This window comes from Polyodon spathula, chromosome 1 (assembly GCF_017654505.1).
Source record: "Polyodon spathula isolate WHYD16114869_AA chromosome 1, ASM1765450v1, whole genome shotgun sequence".
In the NCBI taxonomy this organism is placed as follows: domain Eukaryota; kingdom Metazoa; phylum Chordata; class Actinopteri; order Acipenseriformes; family Polyodontidae; genus Polyodon; species Polyodon spathula.
The window spans coordinates 55,790,316-55,804,799 of NC_054534.1; the positions used below are offsets into that span (position 1 = coordinate 55,790,316).

The following is a 14,484-nucleotide window of genomic DNA, read 5'->3' on the forward strand; positions in this document are numbered from 1 at the left end:
ATAATATACTGTGCGTCTGTGACACATTTGTTAAGTGAAGTCGCTTGAATCACACTCATCAGAAACACTAGGGCCATTTCACTGCAATACTGTTTTAACCACTGGCCATGTCAGTAATGCTTTTTCAAATACTGTTCATTTTACTTAAGGTTTACAAACGAATTCCCGTGCATTAAAAAAGAACCACTTTGGCATTAGTTTCAAATCCGGTTTGAATACAAACATGAATGCCTTTCGAATGCAAAACAGTTGTCTTTGTGGCTGTGCCCCCTTTGTGTTCAATTGAATGGCTATTCCAAAATAGATCGCTAAAGTGTGGATCATTGACACCACATACAGCACTTGTGTATTTATTTGTCAGATATGACTAAATGGATTAAGATCACACCTTGAAATGAAAGTTCAACTGCCTGTGACACTGCATCTAAATGCCTAACACTTTTATATCTGCGTTTTTATTTCTCTCTTCCCCCCAAATAAGGACGAAGAAACCTGCGCCTAATTATGGAATACTTGCCCTATGGTAGCTTACGGGATTACCTGAACAAAAACAAAGAGAGAATGGATCACATGAAATTGCTTCTTTATGCTTCTCAAATATGCAAGGTGTGTTCTTTGTGTTTTTGAAACCTGAATGTTTGGAGGTATTTAGTATGATCTAGATCACATTGCTTGCAAGATATCATCAGGAATTAGAAATTACAAATTCTGTCTCTCTGCTTTATTTTCAGGGCATGGATTACCTGGCGATGAACAGATACATCCATAGAGACCTGGCAACAAGAAATATTCTTGTTGAGACTGAACACAGGGTAAAAATCGGAGACTTTGGTCTCACGAAAATGTTGCCAAAAGACTCTGAGTATTACAAAGTAAATGAACCAGGAGAAAGCCCAATATTCTGGTAAGCAGTCGGCTGTAAAGCCTAATTGACCCTTTGTAACACGGCAAGTTGGTTAATACTGAATAGCATGATATGTTTTGTAACGTAAACTTTTCAAGACTGTCCTGGTACTTTGTAAAATACTAAGTCTCCCACATGTATATAAGATGTAGAACATTTAGCCAGTCTGGGTCTCTTTCTGTTCTCTGGAATCTAAACTGAAATCTTATTCCTGACAACTTTTGAAAATATTAAATTGGGAGTTTGGGCGGGGGGAGTTCGGGGGTGGGAGCTGCAATCCGTGGTACCATTTTTATTTTCAACTGTAGAGCCTTGGGGAGAGTTGCAGGTGCATGGCTAAGTATGTGAACTTGCCTCGTGAAGTGAATACATGCCTGCCACAGGACTCCCCTGGGTCCTAAACCCTGCTTTGTACAGACAGAGATTGCAGAAATCACACACCGGCCATGAATTTTGTAGACATTAAAGGTTTGCTGACATAATGGGGTTTAACAGTAGAATGAGGGAGAAAATCTGTCCTGGGAGATGTCTGGGAGAAGGGTCCAAAATACGGGAGACTTCTGGTAAATACGGGAGAGTTGACAGGTCTAATATTTAGTACTTTGTGAAAAGTGTTTCACAAGTACTAAATTCTAGAAGTTTTACCTCTGCGGTGTTCACACCAGACAGTGCCATTGTCCTGGGAAATAACTTAAGGTAGATCTATATTTTCGGATAGTATCGCCAATGAAAAAATCACCTGTCTTGAGGATTTGATTGTATTTGTGTGTTTTAAATAATACAGGTATGCTCCTGAGTCTCTGACTGAAAGCAAGTTCTCTGTGGCGTCAGACATTTGGAGTTTCGGCGTGGTCTTATACGAGCTGTTCACATTCAGTGACAAGAACCAAAGTCCACCGGCGGTTAGTATATATCTGCTCTTCTGTTTCATTCACTATATAAAATAATGTACATACCTAACAGGTACCTATTGCACAAATATATGTGAGCTGTATGATAGCTGTGTTCTATTTTTTTATGTAGTTCAGGAATTTGTAAGCTGTAGTCTATTGTTATAAGTGCAAAATAGCCACCTGTGCTGTGCTGACAGATTAGAAACACCTGTTTCATTTTTAATATAAAACACCTTACCAAAGAACAGCATGAGTGGAGTTATGACTGGAAAGGGGATATTTAGATTTTTTTTGCAACACCTGTAATGTGTCAACATTTTAAATTGAGATTGATAAAAATATGTTGCTGACATATTTCATTCTAATTCTGAAGGAGTTCATGCGGATGATTGGAATGGACAAGCAGGGACAAATGATTGTGTACCATTTAATTGAGATCCTCAAGTCAAACAGACGGCTTCCCAAACCAGAAGGGTGCCCAGATTTGGTGAGTTGATATCTTTGTAAATATATATATATATATATATATATATATATATATATATATATATATATATATATATATATATACACACACACACACACACACACACACACACACACACACACACACACACACACACGGCATAAAAGTTTTTTGGGGACCATGTGGTGTACAGTACCTTTTTCATAAACCCTGGTACTATAATGGAGGTAATCAAACATGCAATCTTCAGGTGTAAAAAAGTTATTGCCCCCTCTAATCAACTCAACCCAATTAAAGGGATTGTTAGGGTCAGCTGTTTGAATACTTTGGTTAACAATCAGGCCTGATTTGGGCCAGCCCTGCCCAATATAAATCTAACTAACTTTGGACCTTACCATCAAAGTGAAGTTCTCAGCACACAAGTTCTAGAGGCACATCATGCCACGATCAAAAGAAATTCCTGAAGACCTCCAGAAAAAAGTTGTTGATGCCCATCAGTCTGATGGCAAAAACGTGGAACCCGTTATGTCTGGTGAAAACCAAACACTGCATTCCACAGTAAGAACCTCATACCAACGGTCAAGCATGGTGGTGGTAGTGTCATGACTTGGGGATGCTTTGCTTCATCAGGACCTGGACAACTTGCCATCATTGAAGGAACCATGAATTCTGCTCTATCAGAGAATTCTACAGGAAAATGTCAGGCCATCCATCCTGGAGCTGAGTCATGCAGCAAGACAGCGAATACACAAGCAAGAATGGTTGAAGAACAAGAAATTTAAAGTTTTGGAATGGCCTAGTCAAAGTCCAGACCTAAACCCTATTGAGATGTTGTGGCAGGACTGAAACGAGCAGTTTATGCTAGACAAATGTCACTGAGTTGAAGCAGTTCTGCATGAAGGAGTGGGCCAAAATTCCTCCACGGCGCTGTGAGAGACTGAACAATAACTACAGAAAGCATTTGTTTGCAGTTATTGCTGCTAAAGGTGTGTAACCAATTATTGAGTCTAAGGGGGTGATTACTTTTTCACACAGGGGCATTGGGTGTTGCATAACTTTAATAAATAAATGAATTAAGTGTCAAAATTTTGTGTTATTTGTTCACTCGGGTCCCTTTTATTAGATTTTGGTTGAAGATCTGATAACATTCAGTGTCAAAAATATGCAAACATGTAGAAAATCAGACTGGGCAAATACTTTTTCACGGCACTAATATATATATATTACACACATACAGTGCTACCCCGTTATAACGCGACTATAGAGCGGAATCAGTTATAACACAAATGTTGTGTAAGTGTTCCAGATACCTTAACTGATCCTGGTGATGTTATCGTGAATTATGCTCGGATAAATTGAAATAGGAACTCAAAAAAAAAAGAAAACCTACAACACTGATTTTGCTTATTGCTGTTTTATATTACCATACTTAAACATATTTAAGTTGAACTGGGACATATAATACTGTGGCAGAGTGCCCCACCCCTGTGCGTATTTTGTGTTTTATGTGGATATAGAAATGCATGGAATATAAATTGGGCTATGTAGCATGAGTGTTGTAATATGTGTTGTAATACAATATTAGTACCTAGATTAGATTATCCCATTTCTAACCTCTTATTAACCCTATCTGTATTTCAGATCTACTCAATTATGCTGGAGTGCTGGAACAACAACAAAAGCCTGAGACCATCCTTTAAGGATCTAGCCCAGAGAGTAGACGCATTCAGGGACAACAAGGAAGGATGAGTGGAGCCAAGTGTACTTCCTTCAAAGCAAAATCTGTGAAAGATAAATTTGCCAGCCTCAGAGGCACAAAACTGGCAAAGCCAGATTCCAGGCGCAGTATTGACTGCTCTTTGGCTGGCCTAAAATACTTCACTTCCACAGAAACTTTACAGAGACCGTCGTTGTTTTTCTAATTGTATTGTTTTATGTTGTATATTGGCATCAGGGCTGGCTTTAGCTCATTTTGTTGAGGCAAAAAGGGAAAGTAGTGGCTTTTTTATTATTTTTTTTTACAGATAATATATACAATCAACAAACAAATTATTGTTTCAAAAATATGTATTTTTTAAAGTTGTAAGCTCATTGCACTGCAGATTATATTTTAGCCATACCTTCAGTAGTGAAATGTAAGTTGAAAACATGGTTTAAATATATTGCTTTCTGTCTTGTAAAATATAAATCTCTAATTTTGTAATCTTTTTCATTGTAATGTAGGTGCTGTTGGATTAAAATATATATTACTGCTTCTTGTGGACTACTGAATGTTATTTATATTTAGCAGCAGTATGTGTGCTTCCCTTTCAAGTACGAAATGTAACCATTACCATAAGGGTGTTTACCTTGTAGAGACCGGAAACCTGAATAAGATATACCAAAACTGCTGTCTGAGCCAGTGACGCAGTCATGCCCCACCCCGGAGGGCACAAATAGACTGCGCTCACAGATCTTATCGCCATTTTTCCTTTCGATAACTGACCTGACGGAGAGCCTTGTTCAGATAAGTACTTGTTACTTCTATCTGCTATATATTTGACATCTATTGTGTTTTTACACAAATTATATGTAATATTAATAGTTTTTACTAATTACGCATAATTTGTGCACGACAGCCTGAAGCTTGTTACGTCCCACTGTAGCCATGTGAAGCCAGCGGTTATATTCGCTCCTTCCCAGGGATACAGCAACATAAGTGGCCTGACTTTGTGCTCTCCCTCCCAGGCAACGATAGCTCAGACTGGAGTTATTTATTTCTCGTTTTGGCTTTGGCAAAAAATGTGAGACATTTTATATTTATGTAATTGTTTAAATTACTGTATTTGTTGAGGTTTTTTTTCTATTGTGTGTTTTTATAGCACACGTGCAACAAGATCATCTCCTGGGCACAACAGTACTGTGCAGGACCAAGACACTTGTTTCGGTTGTGATTTCTTGTAGTTTCTTCTGTTCTTGCGGAATTACTGCGGGAGCTTTCAGAGCCACCTGCCTCACCTGTCACCTTGAGTACCCCAGTGGGCTACGAGTGCAGATTGGCCACAGAAGGACATTCTGTCCATCACCATCTCCTGAGGATGTGAGCGAACAGGAGCTGGTGTCCCCGTCCTGAGGATGTGACAGCGTATCCCCTGCAGTTAAGCTCTCCCTGTCGGCAGAGCTTCTGCTGCTGATCAAGAGGGCCACTGCAATTTTGCAAGTGCCCTGGCCTACAGATGGTGAAACAAGGCAGTCCATCTTTGATAATGAGCCTACCATCTCTGCCGTGTTCCCCCCAGTGCACCTGGATTTTCTTTTTGAAATCCAGTCTTCCTAGGATCACCCGGCAACAGCTTGTGCTGATTCCCGGTCAGTGGATGCCCTATATAGGATAGGATATATAGGATGCACATTTTCTGCCAGTGAAGGCTTATATTGGCACCTTAGTCCAGGTACCTAAATTAGCGCTCCTGTCCAAGGACACTACCTACCCCAACAAGCCGTGCCGGTCTCTGAGGTGATCCTGAAGTGCACTTTTTCAACCAGTGCATTCGCCGCAAGGCTGGGCAATAAGCCTACCAATGCCATTTGGTGAGTTCCCTTTCTGAGAACCACAGGCCCTCACTGCAACAGTTGGATGAGCTGCGCCTGGTTAACAAGAAACAGCTCTGTGTGTCCAAGCTCAACGGGCAGGCTATGGATAGGAACCTGGATGCGCTGATAGCTGCACGTAGGCAGCTTTGGCTTTCCCAGGCACGCATGCCTGACAGGGACAAGGCACCATTCTTGGACGCCCGATTACACCATGGAATACGTTTGGTCCCATGGTGGACGAGATGCTGCAGTGCTCTCATTGCGCGCGGGAATCCACAAAGGAGCTGGTTTGCTTGCTTCCCAAGTGATCACCTCTAGTGCATAAACTAACAGCAAACAGGTGCCCTAGCCCCAGCAGCCTCAAGGACTGGCACAGCCGGCTGTGCCTGCTACCAGAGGTGATGTTCAGAACCGGCACGCAGCTGCTCGCTGCTGTGACTTTAGTAAGTTCCGCCACCCTATGGAGAGACAGCAGCCCTAGGCTGCCATAGGCCCAGGGTCCCACAGACATCTGGGTGCTTACTAAAATTCAAACCAGCTTCTCTCTGCAGTTCAAGCATGGTCCCTCTCCCTTTCGGGGCGTGACAGCAACATCAGTCAAGGACCCACATGAAACTTGTCACCAGCCACATTCAACGGTTGGGCCTTACGAAGAATCATGTGAAAAGCCAGCTCATGCCTTCTCAGACAGACTCCTATCTAGGAGTGTGCTTGGACTCCAGGACCCTGCTGTCCACTCTGTTGGATGGCAGAGTGCAGAGAATAGCCTCTTGTTTGGAGCTCTTTCAGCTTAACAGAGATCTCATAGTAGTGATGTTCCAGAACCTTCCGTTGGGTCTCTGCGCATGCTCCTGGTTCAACAGCAGGGTTTTTCAGCCCGTGTTGTACCGTGACCGCCTATTGACAATGTCTCATCACTGTCTAAAGGCACTCTCTTGGTGGAAACTGGCCCATCTATACCTCGGCGTAGCAGTGGGCAGTGTCAACAGAAGAGAGGTTGTCACCACGGACACGTCCAGCCTGAGCTGGGGCGCTGTGTGGAATGGCAGGGGTGTGCAAGGTGTGTAGAACGCCCTTTGCAGGATCTTCACATCAATGTTTTAGAGCTGCAGGCAATTTACCTGGCCTTACAGAATTTTTTGCATGAGGTTCAAGGGAAGACATGTGCTTGTCTGTACAGACAACACAACAGGACAGCCTGTGGTCTCCATTGTGTCGCCCACAAGCTTTTGAGAGTTCCCAGCGCCTCAGAGGGAGAACAGAGATAGATTGATTTGCCTCCCAGGAATCAACTCGCTGTCCCTTCTGGTTCTCCATAATAGGAGGTGGGGACCCACTGGCAAGTGATGCCTTGGCACACCAGTGGCCGAGGCAACTGTTATATACCTTCCCATCACCCTGCATCCACTGTGTCTGAAGAAAATCAGGCAGCACCAGGCCAAGGTGCATCTAGTAGCCACTTATTGGACCAGGTTTTGAACCCTGATGCAGCTCCTGAACAGCAATTGGTGGAGACCACCCAGGCACCGCTACCTGCTCAGTAAGGTGCGGGGGACCTTATGGCATACCGACCCATTGAACCTATAGCTCTGGTTCTGGCCATCAAATAGGGTCATTGACACCCTGCAGAATGTCAGAGCACAGTATCCACACGTTCCCAGTATGGGTACAGGTGGGGTGTTTTCCAGACGTAGTGTCTGCCTCCTGGGTTCGACCCCACGACCTGTCCCATGGCAGTTATACTGCAGTTTTTGCAGGACCTTTTTGTCAAGAGGAAATCCCCCCACGTTAAAGGTCCCCCCGTTTTTAAAGGGGCTTGGCAGCTTCGGCTGCCTATGAAGGACGTTGTTGCTCATTGGAGGCTAAATGCGGTGCTTAATGCACATACAAAGCCTCTATTTGAGCCCATGCATTCAGCTGAGCGAGTGAGATGTAGGCATTTTCCGTAGCAAAAGCCTGCTTAATTTTTACAACAGCCAGTACAAAGGTTACGCTCCATACCAATGATGTCTGTGGAATTGGAGGCTTTCCATCCACCTCTTTTCCAGTCTGACAGAGAGCGACAGCTCCATGCAGGCCCTGACATACTATGTTGACAGGACGAAATGTTGGAGGTAGTCCGAACAATTTTTTGTCTGCTAAGGGGCGAAGACCCATGGCCAAGCCCTGTCTAAGCAGAGTCAGTAACAAGCTGCTTCTGGGGCATTGTGTATTGTTTACTTGCGTTCATCACCCAGGTCAACCCTGCAGTGTGAAATCGCGTACCCAACCTGTGTGACACCAGGTCTGGGTAGGTTGACCTAGGTAGATCATGCCAGTATGAACGGGGCTTGAGGCTTATGACACTGCTTCTGACTGAAAAGGCATTTGGATGGTTAAATAATTATTTTATAAATCAAACCCAAAGTATAAAAGTAGATGGATTCATTGTAACGTGTACTGAAATAACAAAAGGAGTTCCTCAGGGATCTATACTTGGACCAGTTTTGTTTACACTTTACGTTAACAACCTGGGTATTAGTATTGGAAATTCTAAATTACATTTTTATGCACATGATACTGCAGGGCTTGAAATTAACGCCGATGTTCTGAAAATCTAAGCTACCTATAAATCTGAGCTACTTGCACAAACGACATTTTTTTTTTTTTTTGACATGCCTACAAAAATTTGACCAAAGCATAATTTTGCATAACTTAATTAACTTATGCTTTATGTACAATTAGTTTATCCATATTATATATTGAATAAAACTTCATTGTTATTTAGATTTATTGTCTTACCTGCATGACCATTGAATGCAAATGCTGTTTAGAATATATAATTTTGAGATTTTGGAGTTAACATTAAGTTAATTTGAATAGCCTTACTGTTATAGCTAGCTATTTTTTGTTGTTTTGCAAAAATATTTATTGTTCTTTAACAATATCTTTACAATAACGATGCCGAGAAATCGAATGGTTAATTGCATATAAACTGCTAATCCCTCACTGTTCAAATGTTTAAAGCCTTTTCTTAATTCTGCATATTTGTGTGGGGTGTGAGGATCCATTGTGGTGCTTCAATAATTTCCTCAAACTGCCTCACAAATCACTGGCTGAGAGCAAGAATGTGTATCAAAATGACTGTTTGGAGATACAGTATATGCATTTCAATATTAGGCATATTCATTAATCTCATTTTCAGTAATTTTGTTTTTACGAGGTTCTGAAATAAGAGAACTGATGTACCCTTAAATGTTATTTATTTTTTAAGAATGCAGAATAGGTGTGGGCATTAAATTGAGTGTTGGTTGGACATTTAAATGTCTATCATGACTGCTACTGTTTTTTCTGGTTTAATCAGAATACGTGACTATATTTTGACTACACCTGAATTTAATTCCATAGCCTTCCCGTTGTTTTCTATGAAGTGGAATTGTTTATATTGAAAGTAGGCCTACTGTATTAAAATTCAAAGTACAGGAATGGCAATTGTTTTAAACATTTTGTTAAACGTCTCTACTGCCTATTACAGTACACCTTATTGTCCCCCTACCAACACTACAGAAACATAATTTTGCTTTGATAGTAAATTAATAATATTTGGGTACAACTGCCTTTTATTAACAATAAATAATAAACAAAGGGATTTGAGTTGGAGGTAAAATAGGCAACAAATGCCCCATTTATATGCCCTGTGTCGGTAATTGATGTGTTATATTTTATATTAATGTTGTTCTTTTATATCGTTCTATATCAGCTCCCCAGCACAATACATTAGTGGCTAGTAATTTGATTAAAAAAGCTTGAATAAAGAAACAGAACAAAACATTACAGCAGCAAAAAAACAAAACCTGTACAACTTTATTGTATTCTAAGAAACATAGTGTTATGATTCAAGTGAGAATACATTTGTGAGTAAAGTAGGTTCTCACAATGTGGAACAGGTTTTTTTTTCATGTCAATGACATTCAGTCCATGGACATAGAATAAATATAGCTAAACAACTGAATGATTGAAGTGGATTATTTTGTTTTCAGCAGAGAGTGCTGATCTCGGCTTTGGTGCAGCCCCACTTGCAGCACATCGCCGCCACGCCCATGGACAAGTCCCGTTTCTTCCGTGGCGACTTGGTCCAGGGGATGCCAGGGGACGCAGCACGGGCATTGCCGCTGTCTCTTAGGGCCATCTGCTGCTTCCGTGTGGCTTCAGCGACCTGCCGGACGTACTCGTTGAAGTCGTTGGACATTTGCTCGTAATCGCTGTAGTCGTCGTAAAGGTTAAATAGCTCCTTCATGGATCCCTGTCCGTAGGGCAAGTCAGCTTTCTTTGGCGGTTCTCCTTGCAAGATGGATCGCAGTTTACCAAAGTCGTCATTATCTTTGGAGTAATCATTGATAGAACCGCCCATAATAGGGTCTGTGAAAAAATAAAATAACATGGTGATGTGTTTGACAAAGAACCTCAACTTTTTGATAAAAGAACACTATTACCAAACAGGCATATATAGTATCCACACTACTCACTCATTTAATCCCCTTGTTAGCATATGAGAAGTAATATTAAAATAATTGTATACACTGGTGGCAATGGAGATTTTTGAGTGTTTTTCTTTTGTTTTCAGGATTTTGCTTCAGAAGACATTGATTTCACGCTTCTAAATTCATAGATGACATTTATGTTTGTCTTTAGTATATCATATTTCACATCCACAGAAATATCAAAACGTGACAAAATGTCCAGTCACATCTATCTGTGGCTCCTGGTATTGTGTGCATATGTGTGTGTAACATAATGAGCATGCTACGGTTTGGTTTCCAGGAAGACAAAGTCAAGCAGGTTTCAAGTGGAAGTTTAAAAAAGATGTGCCTTGTGTCAAGCTGAGCTGACAGAATGTTGTGTTGGATTCTGTAATTTAAAGACTAAACAAGCAGACATGGATGAAAACAAGTTTGTTGTATCATTTTTACATAAACTGGACAACATATACAGAAGCTCTCAAGTACTGAAACTAACTGTAAACTTAAGTATGTTAACCGCATTTCTTAAAGTATACTATACTAGATTATTTTAAATGACTAATGCTATGTTTGAAAGCATTTTACTTAACAATCTTATTGAAAAAATGTACGTGTGTGAAAAATAATACTTAAACCTGTATTATCCAGAATCTCAGGACACTTTAAGGAAAGTCAGGTTTCGTAACTCACCTCTCTAAACTGCAATGTATTCAGTAAAGTGCATGTGAATTGTGCGAACTGTCGCTAAATTAAATTAATTGAATTGTTTTACTTCGTTGTTACCAAAAGCACACACATGCCTGCGAAGATCGTTTCCATCAATCAGACCTATACAGCAGCTGATTGGCTTTCTGAGTCTCCTACTGGGCGGGACTGTGTGAAGCAATAACTGTTACAAATAGAAACTTTACCTGCTGTCACAAAGTTAAATGAAAGAGTGCAGGTGAGTGCAAAGTTATCTGTAATAATGGTGTTGCACTATTTTCATAGATATTGTTTGCTGTATAAAAAAATAAATAAATAACGTAATACGATTAATCTTTGTGGCTCCCGGATAGAACTGCCACCAAAATTAAACAATTGAATATACCGTATTACTTCGATTTGGCGCCGCGGCGTTTATTTTATATTGATCAAAATGACTGCGGTCCTTAAATGAGGGCGGCCTTTATTAATAATACTATGCTTTACCGACGCTGCAATATTTTATTACATGATTTATGGCATTTTAGAATCAGCAGCACTATACTGGTGAATTTTTGGGGCTTGAATGTTGTACATTTACCGACAGTTACCGAGAGCCTATTAGCTGGGAGTTGGGATGTCAGGGAGTACCAGCGAATCAGGAGTTTGTATTGGTTGTTAAGGGGCGGGACAATGCTGGTGTGGCAGTTCAGTCCAAGAATGTGACATATATATTTATCTGCACCAAAAATTACCTCAGAATATCATCTTGATTTCTGTAAAAACTCAATATATCCTACTTGTTTTTTTTTTTTTGTTTTTTTCTCACTGTAACTTGCTTGTTTGTAATTTCTCCACAAGAGAGCCTGAAACCTAATCTTATCATGAGTAGGGGGATTACAATTTAACTGAAAACAAAACAACAAAACCACCTATAACTTCAGAAGGGCTGCTGTTCTGTACGTAGTTTTATATTGGATTTTCTTTCAGAACTGTACCATAAAAAAATGTGCTTAATATATGTGTGCACATTAGTTTGTAATTTACTTGCTAGATTGAGGCTCCCGTCTCTTCGGGGACGTTACATATACATGGTCATTGTTGCGCGTTTATTTGTTTACTCTGTGTGTGTTTTTTAGTAGGGTGGCGAAAAAATCCCTCAATGTTTCTTTATTGATAGCGGCGTTTATTCGAGGGCGCCTCTATTATAAAGTTGATATATGATTGCGGCGTCAATAGGAGGGCATCTTAGAGGGCGGCGCCAAATTGAAGTAATACGGTATTTACTAAACTGCTCAAGCAATTCACACTCACTTTACATGTCGAAAACGTTGCCGTTTAAGAGGGGAGTTTAAAAAAAAAAACACACACGACCTGCCTTAGTGTCCCGAGATTCTGGAGCCTGTTGACATCCCTATCTGAGAGCTATGAGGAAGAAATTAGTGATGAGTGACCTGCTGACTCTCCCTGTAAAATAAAACCCAGGTTGACTTAAATGCACCGTGTGTAACAGATATCAAATAGGCTACGAAATACTTTTAAAATTATTTTAATAAAACACAGCAGTTATTCCCAAATGCTTCATACACATGGGATGGGTGATAAGCAAAAAGTACTTATTAGACATATCCCCCACCCCCAACTCAACACCATACCACCATCACTACAGTAAAATAGACATAATGAAGCGTTATCGCCTTTGTTTAAGTTAGTGATCGGCAGGTGTGTCAGCAGCACGAAGACTACAGCGCGGTTCGTCAACACAATAAGTAGGCCTAACCCTAATTTGAGCACTGACTGAAACGTTTAAATATAACCTCCCATATTGTAATATTAATTAATATTAGGTTCGTGTTTTGTGTTTATCAATAAAAAATAAAAAAATATACATTTTACTGCCATTAATTGTCGGTAAAACATTTATAACACTTGGAACTATTTACATGGTACAAGTTGAATGGGTGAAATAAATGAAACGGTCAAAAGAGATTCATTGAAAAATTTAAGTTTTAATATCTTTTGACGAGGTTTATTGATTTCGTTCGTTTCTGTAACATAAACGACTAATATGAAAGAGCGCACTCAAGCACACATTGCAAACATCGTCGAACATCTTTTAAATCTTGACATGTTCTTACAAATATGTTAAATACAGGTACTGTAATATAAACATATTGTAATATTTAGAATTTGAAAAAGTATGTATATTTTTTATGGAACACCTGAAAGCACTACATGTAAAGACAGAAGTATATGTAATATTAATTGCTACTTTCACAAACTTACGAAACAGGCTCAATATAGGTGCCTTGAATAGTGGACATAAGTGTGTTTTTTAGAAATAAATACTAAATCCAATAAGAAAAAAAACAGCGGAACTTTATATGTTTATAATGTCACTTTGCAGCCTAAGTGTGCAGTTCAGTAGCGTACTGTAACACAAATGTAAACAACATGTTCGTTTAAAAAAATATTATGGTTTAACCAACATGAAACATTAGGTTTAACTTTGAATAACTATAACGTAAATAGGCATAGTAAATACTTACTGTTCACATTCTGAGAGCGATCCACGTCCAAAGACAGCCTTTTCCACCGGGACCCTCCACAGGTGAATATCACAGCTCTAATAAACTCCCTACCACACAGCTTCACCCCATATTCACCCGCTTTGCCTTTGTTCCCGCCCTGAGCCATGGCACATAGGCACATGCTACCAACACACACCAGAATCACTGAAAAACACTTTAGCATTCTGTACAGTTTTAATGAACTTCTCTGTTTTGTTTAAAAAAGTAAAGTTTTGCTTTCTATTGCAGTGCGAAGCTTGTCTTAACGGACTGAGCTGAATGTTCAGAACACTTGTATTAATTTGAATATAATAACGTAGTATTCTTTTCCAACTCTGCAGTAATAGCTGCAAAACACCTACCAATTAAGCACTATTGTATCTACTGTTCAAAGCACCTGTTAAAGCATCCCTTTTTTTCCTATGTCCCTATTTTTACTATATTATTCCTACCTCTGTTTCTCACCGATCTGCTTTTCATGATCTCATCCTTTTTATAGGTCTCAGTCAATTATGCTCTGACTCACACCAGCCCATTCTTTCTGTCATTTTGTCCTGCCTTTGTTTTTCCTAATGACCTCACCGATTTCCTCCAGGGGAAGCTGTAGTGGAGATCAGAGATCAACCCCATACAGCAATACCAAGTTATTATTACGTATTAAAACATACATAACAACAAAACATCTATTGTGGAAATGTCCTGATCATTCTTGAACGTTTCCCCTCAGATTTTTACCGACATACATTTTATTTATGTTTAATGCGTTTTTCAAACTTCTATCATGCTACTTTAATGTAATGCATTGGTAAAACGTAATTATGTTGCGATGGGGCATTAATTCGTATTTATTTATTTATTGTTAGTCATATAATTAAACGCTATAAACTAACTGTAA

At 39.8% G+C, this 14,484-nt stretch overlaps 2 protein-coding genes across 4 annotated transcripts in view; one reads left to right on the plus strand and one right to left on the minus strand.

Moving 5' to 3' along the window:
• jak2b (Janus kinase 2b) overlaps positions 1-4,516 on the plus strand; it is a 130,452-nt gene extending 125,936 nt beyond the window's left edge. For all 3 annotated transcript variants that reach the window (XM_041257597.1, XM_041257605.1, XM_041257613.1), the window contains exons 20-24: positions 482-606; positions 732-904; positions 1,689-1,806; positions 2,171-2,284; positions 3,905-4,516. In XM_041257597.1, the coding sequence (XP_041113531.1) occupies positions 482-606; positions 732-904; positions 1,689-1,806; positions 2,171-2,284; positions 3,905-4,012 (638 nt within the window). In that variant the 3' untranslated portion in view covers positions 4,013-4,516. The remainder of the gene's footprint in view (positions 1-481; positions 607-731; positions 905-1,688; positions 1,807-2,170; positions 2,285-3,904) is intronic.
• Positions 4,517-8,640: 4,124 nt separating this feature from the next.
• Positions 8,641-14,053, minus strand: LOC121296927 (relaxin-3-like). The gene is made up of 2 exons (XM_041222901.1): positions 13,569-14,053; positions 8,641-10,234 (listed from the first exon to the last, which is right to left on the minus strand). Exons 1-2 carry the CDS (start codon positions 13,771-13,773, stop codon positions 9,852-9,854), a joined length of 588 nt encoding a protein of 195 aa, XP_041078835.1. The 5' UTR covers positions 13,774-14,053; the 3' UTR covers positions 8,641-9,851.
• Between the last annotated feature and the right edge of the window lie 431 nt (positions 14,054-14,484).